The following is a 12,674-nucleotide window of genomic DNA, read 5'->3' on the forward strand; positions in this document are numbered from 1 at the left end:
GGACTGCCTTACTCTGTGAGGCCTAACGTGGGGAGGAGAGCTGGTTAAAACACATATCATTTGAACACTGATTTTTCCTTTTCCATACTTTTCTATTGACCAAAGCCTTGCACTTTTGCTCACATTTGCAAACTTTGTACTTTTAGGACATGACAAATTCCGTCACTACAAAGTGAGGTGACATGGGGGTCTGGTGAGCCCAGCCAAGATGGTCGCAGACCTGTGAGATCCTAATACTTCCCGACCTTTGACCAAATTCTAATGGGTGCATCGGCTGCGTGAATCCCTTGGGCATACCCCTGTGGAATCTTGGAGCTGTAGCCTTTGAACTGAGGGTGTGCAATGAGGCGAAAAAGAGAGTGGCCCGGCCTACGGCACATGGGTATGAAGACTCACACAGGCAGCTGGTGAGCCATGCTGTGGACGTGACGGTTCTGCTCCCCGAGCTGTGGCCCTGCTGTCGACAGAGGGAGATCAGATTGGCAGTGTTCATAAGCTGTGGTGCTAAATGTATTAAAGGCGGATGGCCCCAGCGGTGAAAGCTCCGGAGGACCCCGCTAGCACGGGGGTGAGTGGCACCCGCCTGCAGAGGCAACGCAGTCACAATACTTGTTTCCGTTCGTCGGAGCTCACGGTTGCAATGGGGTGCATTGGTTGTGCAACGGAGGTGGAACCGGAGTGCTGCTGGGCCTCAGTGAGAAAAAGTGAATTACTATAAGCAGGGCCCATCAGGGCAACCGAGATGCTCGGACGGTAGTCAGTGTGGCCACAGAGGCCACACGGAAGCGTTGATGGTGGGGGTAGAGGCCCTGCAAAGTGTGGCTCATGGGTGAAGCTGCCAATCACGATTACAGAGCCCCTGTCAGTAAATGTATGAAACCTGACATATTATGGCACCCTGGAACATGCTGGCAGGTTGTAGGGGTGTGCCCTTATACACATGGGCATTGGTGTTATAGGAGGCTTGGCTGACCACCCCCAGGATTGTGCAGGTGAAGAGCAGGCAAACTCATTTATATTGGAGCGGTGCTAACTGCACACAGCAATAGCTGGTACTGGAGGGAGGTGAGACAGTGCTGGGTGGAGGTGTGGGCCTACAGGGGAAGGCAGGGGCTGACATACGTGGAGTCCTGTTACTCGTTTCGTCAAAATGGCTCCGGTCTTGTTTTTTCAGCATTTCTTGCTGGAAAGGTCCTTCTTGAGATTGACTCTGCGCGCCAAACCAGGTTTGGTCCCTTTGTTCGTTTTGTCTTTGGTGGGATTCACGAGTGAAGCCCTCCTCTGGCTCCAGTATGTCTGGCAGGAGCAGGAAGTGAGGGAGGTGCCCGAAACTCCCTGTGCTTAATCCCCTTGGTTACAGGAAAGCACACAAAGGTGATTTGCCGGCTGCCTGTCAGCCACTCTGCTGTGTGACTGACAGCTAGGCTGGAATGAATGGGAGAAACCTGCATAAAAGGTGAGGATTTGGCTTGGAAGGCAGAGTCAACCACTGGACAAATGAATCCGAAGAAGAACTTGGAAGAGACGCCTGCTGCAACTCCTGTACTGTTGGTTTGCCGGGTGAAGCCCTGCTGCTGTGCTGAAGCTCCAAATTCGTTTCAACTAGAGAAGCTCTGCAAGGGCGACTTCTTCCCTTAAGTTAGTGGGACCAATCCACTCCAAAGTGAACTCGTTTGGACATCCTCTCGGAGCTGGCTGTACTCCTGCTGCTGGTACCGTAGTGCCAGGGAGAGGAACACCAAATCAAGTGGATTGCTTTTAAGTCGGACCCGAGGGCCAGGAAGATCCTCTGGACTTCCCTGAAGCAGGACTGACCAAGCCTGAGCCACCTCAACAGAGTGCTGGACCCCAGATGCAAGGAAAGTCTGAAGTGGTATCCGAGAACCGCAGTGTTGCTATTTGCGGTCAGCCGCGAGGAGCTGAAACCGTGAAGTGCCGCTGAATTGCAGTTTGCCCATTGCTACCGCCAACCTTCCCATAGTTTTGCAGAAGTCCCCAGAAGTCCTGCCTCTTGTCCTCACGACTGAGGCACAGGAACAGGATATGCAGAGCCACACAGCTGGAACCATTTTTTTCTAACCAAAGATACTGTAAACCTAAGAGGATTTACCGCTTGTTGTGTAGCCATACTTGCTCTCAGTTGAGACTTGTCTTGGTTGCCATTGCAGAGTTGCTGACCGCTTTCCCCCTCACAAGCCTCCCAGCTTGTGGCCCTTCAAGTGAATCTTATTTCTACAAACATTTCTAAAAACAATTGTGCAAGACTTTTACTTAACTGCAAAGAAGATCTTCAGCTCCCATAGACTTTGCTCAACTAACATTGACTGTCCTGGCTCCCGCAGAGACTCTTCTACCTCTGACTTTGAGCTTTTACCTTTCCCCCAGGACAGGGTTAATTTACTTTGCATTGGAGGGTTTTTAAAGTACTTACAAGTTTATGAATTGTTAGCCTTTGTTTTATTCCCCAATCTAATCCTTTGCACCCAAACTCCATATTGCTCTAAATGTACCAGTGATACATCAATGTCCAGTGTCCTGGCTATTTAAGTCACCTGAGGGTGTAGGGAAGTGTCTGTGTGCCATCCCCAATGGATTTCATCTGATTTAGAGAAACAGTGTGTTTTGAAGTGTATTATAATTGTTACATATCTTGCTCCCTTCTGAAGAAGGCTTCTATAACGGACTAACCAAGAAACCTTGAGTGTAAGTGTTTAAGGTGCTTTCGACTGGGAAAGCCCTGTGACTTGGCAGTTTACGGCTGAGTTTTATACATCATTTTGCAGTGAAGCTAGCTCCACGCCTTTTGGAAGTGTATCAGCAGGCCCTTGAGACGGGTGAGTTGCCGGTATCTGAGGAAGGCGGTGGTCACCATATTGTTGAAACGGGGAAGGAGGCGGAACAGTGCTCTTATCTCCCAATTTCACGTATTTAATTTAGATAACATGATCTTAGCCAAACTGTTAGCACCTTTGATTCACAAATGTGAGAGGTCTGACCAGTCTGGATTCATACTGGGACAATCTACCTCGTACGGCTTACAGAGGATATTTCGTTTACTGTCTGTGGTCCTGCAGGAAGACGATAGTGCAATAGAGTTGCAGCACTATTGGATGCCGAGAAAGCGTTTGATTCAGTTGAATGGCCCTTCCTCTTTATGGTTTTTCGTAGGATGGGAATGGGAGGGCGGGGGTTTTCTCTCCATGGTTTCATTGCTTTATACCTTGCCTGTTGCACGCGTCATTGGAGACAAGGGCTTGGCACTACCAGACTTTGAGGTGTATTATGAGGTGGCGCAGGCGATATATTGGTTCGGGGAGGGAGCAGACCAAAGACACGTGGAGGTAGAGAGGGCTTTGGTGGCGTCCTCCTTGTTGCGAGCAGCGATACTGGCTGCCCCAGCTGGGATGACTACGGTCGAGAATATGGTAGCATTGTCCTGTAGATCCTGGGCATGTATTGAAAAGAAGGGGGAAGTTCTTTATTCTCTGATGCTTCCGGTTATTCATATCCCAGGCCTACCACTGGCAAGCGAGCTGGGGTTAATGCGCTGTATGAAGCGATTTGGGTATTGCCTCCTTTCGGAAGCTCTTCCTGGAGGGCCAGTTGCTAACCGTGGAGGGACTATTTGATGGGGGAACTATGACTCCCTAGGACTTGTTTCTATATTTCAGATTGAGAGAGACTCTGAAAAGCTTGTTTCCCACCTTTCTGAGTGAGCTGAAGGTGGCCCATATATTCTATGAAATGATGGAGAGGGCAGATGTGGGCAGATTTGTCTTATCTTTACAGTAAAGTACAGGATGTGAAGGAGTATCTGGCTGAATCCTCTCAGGGGACGGGGTAGGGGAATGGGAGGCCTCCTTGAGAGGGGCTGTCACGGATGAAGTGTGGAAGTACTGTTGTGCTCAGATGGGGAAAGTAGCCCTGAATAGTAGATTCAAGTTGAACCACTTTAAATTCCTGCATCAATTTTAGTACACCCCGGTGAGGTTGCGTACATTTTTCCCTGATGCACCGGATGACTGCCTATGATGTGCAAGTACACCAGCAGACTTTCTACATGCAGCGTGGAGCTGCCCGCCGGTTATGCATTTCTGGGAGGGAGTGTTTGAAACACAGAGTATTATTACAGTGGAGAGGGTAGAACCTGACTCAACGGAGGCCCTTTTTGGGTGACACCCGACAGATTGCTGGTCTAGTGAGCTAGTTGGCTGGACTATTGCTAGCTAAAAGGAGGGTTACGATGGTGTGGGGTAGGTCACGACAGCCTGCTACATTTGATGGGACGAAGATATTCTTTATTGTAATGAAATGGAGATGGAATATGGCAGTGTGGTGCACCCCTGTGCCAGACCCAAAGACATCTGGAGTCCTTATAAACAGTACCTAATCCTTCAAGCCCGAGAGACCGGGATGGACATTAGTGATGAGAGACCCAGAGAGGTTATCAAGTGTGGGTCGGTGTAACTGTGATTGCGGACTTAATGCAAATGGGTGAGGGGGGACAACTGTATCACTGTAGCTGAAGGTGGGGGGGGGGGGTACTGTATGTACAGAATAGGTGTAAGCTTGTGTTGGAATTTTGAAAATGACCCAAGGTCCTCGAGACGCCCAGGAATAATCTGACCTGTTTTGTTGCCCCCACCGGGAGCCTGTTCACCCTCCTGTCTCCTCTAACCTTAAGAGACTGGTAAATCATGACCCGTTGCCATTAGCATCCTGATCCTGCAGTCTGCGTGGAGTACTCGTGCTCAGTAGTCTTCCACTATGTCGGCTCTCTACCACATCTTCTACCCTGTGCAGAAGTCAGGCTAGCCTGTAGTAATGTCTGACCTGTCTGGCTAGTTACTTGCACTGCTGATCTTTCTTTGGGGTTCTGAAACTTGTTCTGGTAATTGTATATTTGCAGTTCTCTGAAGATGACCTCTCGCTGACCCTCTATCAATATCAGACGTGTCCATTCTGCAGTAAGGTCCGCGCCTTCCTTGAATACCACAAGGTGCCCCATGAAATCGTGGAGGTTAATCCTGTGCTACGGAGTGAAATAAAGTTCTCCAGCTACCGGAAGGTTCCCATCTTGATAGCTGGCTCCGGAGACACCCTGGTGAGTATTGCTCAGCTTACTGTTTTGGTTAGGTCTGTGTCCAGTTCAATGGCACATGGCTCTTAATTGCTTAATTGGCAATTACTTTCAGGTTACTTTCAGATGTCTCTTTCTTTTATGCAGCAGCTTAATGACTCCTCTGTGATCATCAGCGTAATGAAGACGTTCCTGGTATCCAGGTATGGTCATTTGCACACCCCGAGGTCAGATGAGTTGCTAGTCTTTTCTCCCATTGCCTGCCTTCCTTTTGCCTCTAGTGTTGGTCCTTCCTTATGCCCCTTCATTGCCTGTCTTCCTTTTCGCCTCGCCCTTGCCAGTCTTCCTTTTCTGCCCTCCCCCTTGCCAGTCTTCCTTTTCTGCCCTCCCCCTTGCCAGTCTTCCTTTTCTGCCCTCCCCCTTGCCAGTCTTCCTTTTCGGCCTCCCCCTTGCCTGTCTTCCTTTTCGGCCTCCCCCTTGCCTGTCTTCCTTTTCGGCCTCCCCCTTGCCTGTCTTCCTTTTCGGCCTCCCCCTTGCCTGTCTTCCTTTGGCCTCTTCCCCCTCCCCTTTGCCCACCTTCCTTTTGGCCTTCCCCCACCCTTTGCCTGTCTTCCTTTTGGCCTCCCCCCACCCTTTGCCTGTCTTCCTTTTGGCCTCCCCCTCTTTGCCCGCCTTCCTTTGGACCCTCCTTTTTTTTCTCAGACTTCCTTTGCCTTTCGCCCTCTTTGAACGCCTTCCTTTGGCCTCGCCCCCTCTTTGCCCACCTTCCTTTGCCTGCCTTCCTTTGGCCTCCCCCAATTTGACTGCCTTCCTTCCCCCCCCTTTGCCCTCCTTCCTTTGGCCTCCCTTCCCCCTGCCCCCCACCCTTGCCTGTCTTCCTTTTTGCCCCCTGCCTTCCTTTTTGCCCCCTACCTTTGCTGCCTTCCTTTTTGCCCCCTACCTTTGCCTGCCTTCCTTTTTGCCCCCTACCTTTGCCTGCCTTCCTTTTTGCCCCCCTTGCCTGCCTTCCTTTTTGCCCCCCCTGCCTGCCTTCCTTTTTGCCCCCCCTTGCCTGCCTTCCTTTTTGCCCCCCCTTGCCTGCCTTCCTTTTTGCCCCCTCTTGCCTGCCTTCCTTTTTGCCCCCTCTTGCCTGCCTTCCTTTTCCCCCCCATGCCTGCCTTTGACCCCCCCCCTTTGCCTGCCTTCCTTTGGTCTCCTCCCCCTCTTTTTTCCTGTTTTCCCTTGGCCTCCTCCCCCTTTGCCCGCCTTTCTTCGGGCTCTTCCCCCTTTGCCCACCTCCTCCCCCTTTGCCAACCTTCCTTTGGCCTCCTCCCCCTTTGCCTGCCTTCCCTTTGCCCCCCCCCTCTTGCCTGCCTTCCTTCCTTTGGTCTCCTCCCCCTTTGCCTGCCTTCCCTCGTTTGCCCGCCTTCCTTTGGCCTCCACCCCCAAACCCCATATACCCCCTGCCCCCTTTGTTTGCCTTCGTCTCCCCATTATTTGCACTTTCAGCAACAGTGCATTCCTTGATGGGATAGCTTATGTTAACCGCAGGAGGCTTTCTTCAAGGCCAGTGTGAGGATCTACACCATGGATTAGTGACAAAACAACCCCTTGCCAACAGCAGGATGAGTGTTCATGGCTGTGAAATGTCAGATCAGAAGACTTTGGGGAGTGCTGGAAAGAATGGATGAGGTGATGATAGTTTTGGGCCCCAGTTCCCATTTGCTGGAGATTCAGCCCCTTTGAATTGAAGCAATATAGCAAGTAGATGACTCTCCTCTCGCTGCCTGTCAGATACACACCCCTGCTTGGGCAGGAGCAGTCCAGGAGTGTGGTGCTCTGTGACAAACATTCTTTTCTTGTTTGGTTAGTGATCCCTGCTAAGCCAGGGAGGCTGCAGTGCTGAGATATTGTAGGTTATAGGCCTGTGGTTTTGTGTTGCATATCCACGGTACTATGTCTAGTAGTAGCACAGCACTAAGATGGTGGCGGTGGGTGCAGTGGTGTTATGTGACCTTGGTGCTTGTATAGTGTAGGTATCTGTTAGTAACTTTCAGAATACCTCTGGTGAAAAGGTTTAGTGTGACCAATCAGTAGTTTGTGCGCGCATGGCATTGCACCAAGTTAGTTCAAACAATCACTGGTAAATGATGTACAACAGTCTAGCTTCACTGCTGAGAAGGAGCTGGGATAATCCTCCTCTGCACCCCTTTGTCCAAGCATTGTATACTAAACAATAGCAACTCTCCTACAGTTAGTGAAACACTAAGCACAGACATTAGAAACAGTTGGATGTTCCATTTGGATACAATGACACTTAAAAATGCAGGGTACACAGCTTCAATGTGGAAAGGAATGTTTAACGCAACTTTTGAGCAATGGGTGATATGGGGTTAAAATTCACTTCAGTGCTTTAAAAAGTAAAACTCTGGTACCATGACCAATGCTCACTCGGACCTCACGAGAAGGTCACGATTTCAGGTACTCAGTCAAACTTCACCCATAGAAAACAATGCGACAAGTGCAATAGTCTTGTCGTTTATTGTGATACAACAGGTAAGTTGTGCATGCAGGTCTTTCAGACAGACGAAGGTTGCGACCCAGCTGAGGAAGCAGGAATATCCCACTGAATATTTCTTTTAAATTAATTTCATTTAGGTAATTACAACTTTTGAAACATCCGTTAAGAGCAAAATTCAAAAGAGATTCTGTGTCTATCAATTTCCATGAAAATGTTCTATTGGTGATTTGCCCCATCGGTAGTTTCGGCCTAATTATTTCATGAGTCTAGCTTCCAATTCTTCCAGGTAGAATATTAATGCGAAAGTCAGTTTTCTTTCATTTCCGGCAAGCATATTCTCCCACCATTCTTCTCCACAGCGATTTTGTCTTTTCTTAATCTCCATTCCCAGGTGTTTAGTTCTCCAGCATGGGGTCTGGCATGGATTCACATGCTCATGAATATTCCCCGTCGTCAGGCTGGGAATCCTCGGTAAAGAAAAAACCAGTATCAGTTTCGTTTCTGATCTGTCTTTCGTAGTAATAACCAATCGCTGGTCTCTGCGTCATACTGACCACAGCCAATGACTGCCCTCTACCTAAGCACCGCCTCTGGCAGCCATCTTCAGATTTTTACCGCACGTTCATGTGTTGGGATCCTCGTGCTATTGCTCTCGAGCGTTAGTGCTATTTTTCGCGCTTTTTCACAAAAAACTTCGATTCTTTCGGTCAAAAGAGCCTCAAGCTCCACCGATCCTACATCCGATCAACGGGGACCCGTGTCGGATTCATCTGTGCCCCTCAAGGGTGAAGATTCGTCGAGCTACACTTCGGAGGACTCCAGAAGCTTCTCAGGCCCGGTCTCGGAGATGGCCCAGGAGAAGGGAAGCTCGACGCCCGGAAAGCTGTTCAGGGTCTGCCCTGGATGCCAGCTGCAGAACGTCTTCAAGGAGGACGAACACTCTTTCTGCCTTTACTGCCTTCATGAGGACAAGACGCACGTGGAGAAGGACTGTGCGTTTTGCGGCAACATGTCGGAACGGACCATGAAGGACCGCCATCAACGTCTCGCCAACTGGCTGGAGGGTAAGGGCCCGTCTGGCGAGAAGAAGAAGAAATCCGAGCGGTCTTCTAAGACCTTTGAGGGCGCCCCGGCGACGGGGGCCCAACATAAGGCCAAGCACCGCGAGTCCGCTGGCACCGGGAGCGCCGAACGGTCGGGCTCTACGGGCGCCAGGCAGGGCGCACCCTCCCCGGCACCATCAACCACGAGCCAACGCTCTGGGTCGGGTAAGAGGAAGGCCGAGCACCCGGCGAAGCTCCTGGAGAGGCCCCGGTCGAGCTCTAAGGCAGAGGAGGAGCGTGGCAGTGCCCCCTCCCTCAAGGATAAGGCGGTGAGCGCACCTAAGGTGGTGAAGGCCTTGATCCATCCGACCAAGCCCTCTATCGAAACGGTCGCGGCGGCCCTGGCTCAGCCTGTGGTGGCTGCACCAGTGGTGGCGACCTCAGGGCCCAGAATCTCCCTGCCTCCTCGGAGGGAGTCTTCATTTGTGCCCATCGATAGGACCCCCGTGAAACCCTCCGTGGGGAAGAAGGGGGGGCAGGGCGTCGTCGTAGATTCGGCCTCAACCTCAGAAGAGGAGCTGATCGAGGTCTTAAGCCACGGCCTAGGCGTGGAAGAAGGCCAGCCCATCGGAATGGACCCCGACGCAGGTGACGACGACGACATCGTCGAGGATACCGACGGGGCCCCTGCTCGCCCGTCGGATTCCCCTCTGCCAGCGCCGCAAGACAACTCGGCGGCCATTTTGTTGGCCATACAGTCCTTATGCTCCGAGATAAGGACGAGGCTACCGTTACCGACGGAGGAACCTCTCCCGTCGGGGGATCCAGAACCGGGACCTTCTGGTGTTCCCCCTACCAAGAAAAGAAGGATCCATCCACCACCTCCTTTTCAACCGTCGCGCCCCGTCCAGCCCTCCTCCCCGTCCACCCGAGGGGATGATACGGGGACTGACACGGCAGCGACGGGTACGGACGACGAGGCATACGATGAGGATTTTCCGTCGTCGCCTCCCACCAGGGCTTCTCCGCCCGACGAGATCGGATTTTTCCACTCCATGATCTCCAGGGCTTCCGAGCTTTTCCAACTCTGCCCTGAGGAGAAGAAAAAGGAAGGCTTCCTTTATCAGCGGCGCGAGGCCAAGAGGAAGACGGTCCTCGCAGTGCCTCTGTTGGACGACATTTGGGATGAGGGCCTTTCCCTCCTCAAGAACCCTTCCACGACGCCAGCTAGAAGAGACCGGTACGAGAAAAAGTACCGGGTCCCGGACACGGCCCCCCTATGCCTCCGCGGACTCCGTCGTCTCCGCGGCAGCCAGGAAGAAAGCGGGGGGGGGGGGTGCGGCCTCCACATCGACTTCCCCGCCGGACGGCGAGGGAAAGAAATTGGATGCTATGGGACGTAGAGTCATCTCGTCGGCAGCGACGACGATTAAAGCGGCCAACGCCTTGGCTATCGTGGCCCGCTACGACAGGGAGCTCTGGTACAAGATAGCTCCCCTGCTGGATTTTCTGCCGGACGACAAGAGGGCGGAGGCCCTTGAGATCCTGCAGGAAGGTGAGGTGGCGTCGGACCACGCCATCACCGGGGCGACGGACATCGCCGACACTGGGTTCCGCCAGCTGGGCAACGGCGTTTGCCTTCGACGTCGTGGATGGCTCAAAGCTACGGACTTTCGGCAGGACGTCCAGACCAGAGTCCTGGACATGCCCTTCGACGGGAACAACCTGTTTGGGAAGACTGTGGACGATTCCCTTCAGGCCATCAAGGCGGATACTGAGACGGCCCGGGCCCTTGGAGTCCTGCAGCAACGACGAACGCCCTTTCGGAGCGGCGGAGGCAAGGGCGCCTCCAAAGGTTCCGGCGGCGGTTTCGCTTCCTACCGTCAAGCGGCCCGCTCGTCGTCGCAAGAGGCCTACAGAGGACGAGGCAAGTCTAGCGGACCCCGCCGTCGTCGCCAAGGAGGTCAAGGCGGCAAGGCCGCGTCCAAGCAGGATTGAACCGGCCGTGGGGTCGGGCCCCCACCGAAGCACCCCGGTGGGAGGCCGGCTGGCGGGCTTCGTCAGCGTGTGGGAGTCCATCTCCACCGACCGTTGGGTGCTGGACGCCCTGGCCCGGGGCCACGCGCTCGAGTTTCAAAGAAGGTGCCCGCGCGTCCCCCCCGTGGCCAGGAAAGAACTTCACGTCCCTCAACTTCTCCTGGAGGTAAAGGCGATGCTCAGAAAGGGCGCCATCGAACTCGTCCCAAAGAGGCTTCGGGGCTCCGGAGTCTACTCGCGATACTTCCTCGTGAAGAAGAAGACGGGAGGATGGCGCCCCATCCTAGACCTGCGACGTCTGAACAAGTTCATCAAGGCGCAGAAGTTCCGGATGGTCACCCTCCAGCACGTCCTGGGTCAGCTGGAGAAAGGAGACTTCCTATCGTCGTTGGATTTGGAGGATGCCTACTTCCACATTCCCATCCTAAAGGGGCACCGAAAATTCCTCAGATTCGTGGTCCAAGGGCGTCATTACCAGTTCAAAGCCCTTCCCTTCGGACTACGGTCGGCACCCAGGGTATTCACCAAGTGCCTCGCACCGGTGGCGGCGCAGCTGCGCCGCGAGGGGATTCACGTCTACCCCTACCTGGACGACTGGCTCATCCGCGCCAAGACAAGGGAGCTCGCCGTGGTCCACACGGCAAGAGCCGTCCAACTCCTCACGGACCTGGGATTCTCCGTGAACTACGCCAAATCCCACCTTGTGCCCGCGCAAGTCGCACTGTTTCTGGGAGCGAGGCTCGACACAGTGTCCCTTCTGGCCTCCCCGTCGGAGGAGAGGACCAGGACCATCTTGGGCAAGGTGCAACGGATGTTGGTGGCCGACGCGGCCAAAGTGAGGTCCATCAAGTCCCTCCTCGGGATGATGTCTTCCTGCATCTACCTCATTCCCATGTGCAGGCTCCGGATGCGCCCGTTGCAAGAATTCCTGGATGCGCGCTGGATCCAGACGACGGGCAGCTTCGAGGAAAGGATCAAGCTCGACGAGAGTTTCCGACGAGCGATACGGTGGTGGGGCACCCGCGCGCATCTGACGGCGGGCATGGACTTCCAGACCCCAGCCCACCAGGAGACTGTGACCACGGATGCCTCCCTGGAAGGGTGGGGAGCGCACACCGAAAATCTGCACGCAAGGGGACTCTGGCTCCCGACGGAGAAGTCCCTGCATATCAACGTCCTGGAGCTCCGTGCAGTGTTTTGGGCCCTCGGGTCCTTCCTTCCGTCCCTCAAGGGCAAGGTGGTGAGGATCTTCACCGACAACACCACCACCATGTTTTACATCAGGAAACAGGGCGGAACCAGGTCCCCAGCGCTGTCCAAGGAGGCGCAGGACCTGTGGCATTGGGCCGTCGCCCAAGGGATTTTTCTGGTGCCGTTTCATCTGGCAGGGATAAAAAACACCATCGCCGACTCACTCAGCAGGGAGCTGCGCTCGTGCCACGAGTGGGAACTACGGCAGGACCTGGTGGATCGCCTCTTCCGACGGTGGGGCACACCCCAGATCGACCTGTTCGCGACGGCGACGAACACCAAGTGCCGGAGGTTCGCCAGCAGGTTTCCCCAGACGAGGAGCATGGGCGATGCTTTCTCGTTCCCCTGGGAGGGCCTGTTCCTCTACGCGTTCCCTCCCTTGCCTCTGCTAATCCGGCTCGTCAACCAGCTCAAGAGGTCACGGTGCAGGATGATCCTCGTCGCACCTGCGTGGCCGAGGCAGATATGGTTCCCGGACCTTCTGGACTTGTCAGCGTCCCCGCCGATCAAGCTGCCGGCGGACGCGGATCTACTCTCCAGGGAAGGAGGCGCCATCCTCCACCACGACCCGAAGTCGCTGAACTTGCAGGCCTGGCTCCTGCAGCGCTAGAGTTTGGAGGATACGACATACCGGCCGATTGCAGAGAGGTTCTTGCAAAGGCCAGGGCGTCCTCGACTCTTAAATGCTACGGACACAAATGGAAGAGGTTCTCTGTCTGGTGCCACGCACAGAAGATTAACCCTCTACGGATTACGGCTCCCC

General features: G+C 53.8%; 1 protein-coding gene across 3 annotated transcripts in view; it reads left to right on the plus strand.

Annotated features, from left to right (window-relative positions):
• PTGES2 (prostaglandin E synthase 2) overlaps positions 1–12,674 on the plus strand; it is a 93,002-nt gene that overhangs the window by 36,546 nt on the left and 43,782 nt on the right. For 2 of the 3 annotated variants that reach the window (XM_069609162.1, XM_069609160.1), the window contains exons 2-3: positions 4,910–5,104; positions 5,228–5,283. In XM_069609162.1, coding sequence (XP_069465263.1) covers positions 5,261–5,283 — 23 coding nt within the window. In that variant the 5' untranslated portion in view covers positions 4,910–5,104; positions 5,228–5,260. The remainder of the gene's footprint in view (positions 1–4,909; positions 5,105–5,227; positions 5,284–12,674) is intronic. The other variant, XM_069609161.1, reaches the window with a different exon arrangement.

This window comes from Ambystoma mexicanum, chromosome 8, assembly GCF_040938575.1.
Source record: "Ambystoma mexicanum isolate Mex_15411 chromosome 8, UKY_AmexF1_1, whole genome shotgun sequence".
NCBI lineage: Eukaryota > Metazoa > Chordata > Amphibia > Caudata > Ambystomatidae > Ambystoma > Ambystoma mexicanum.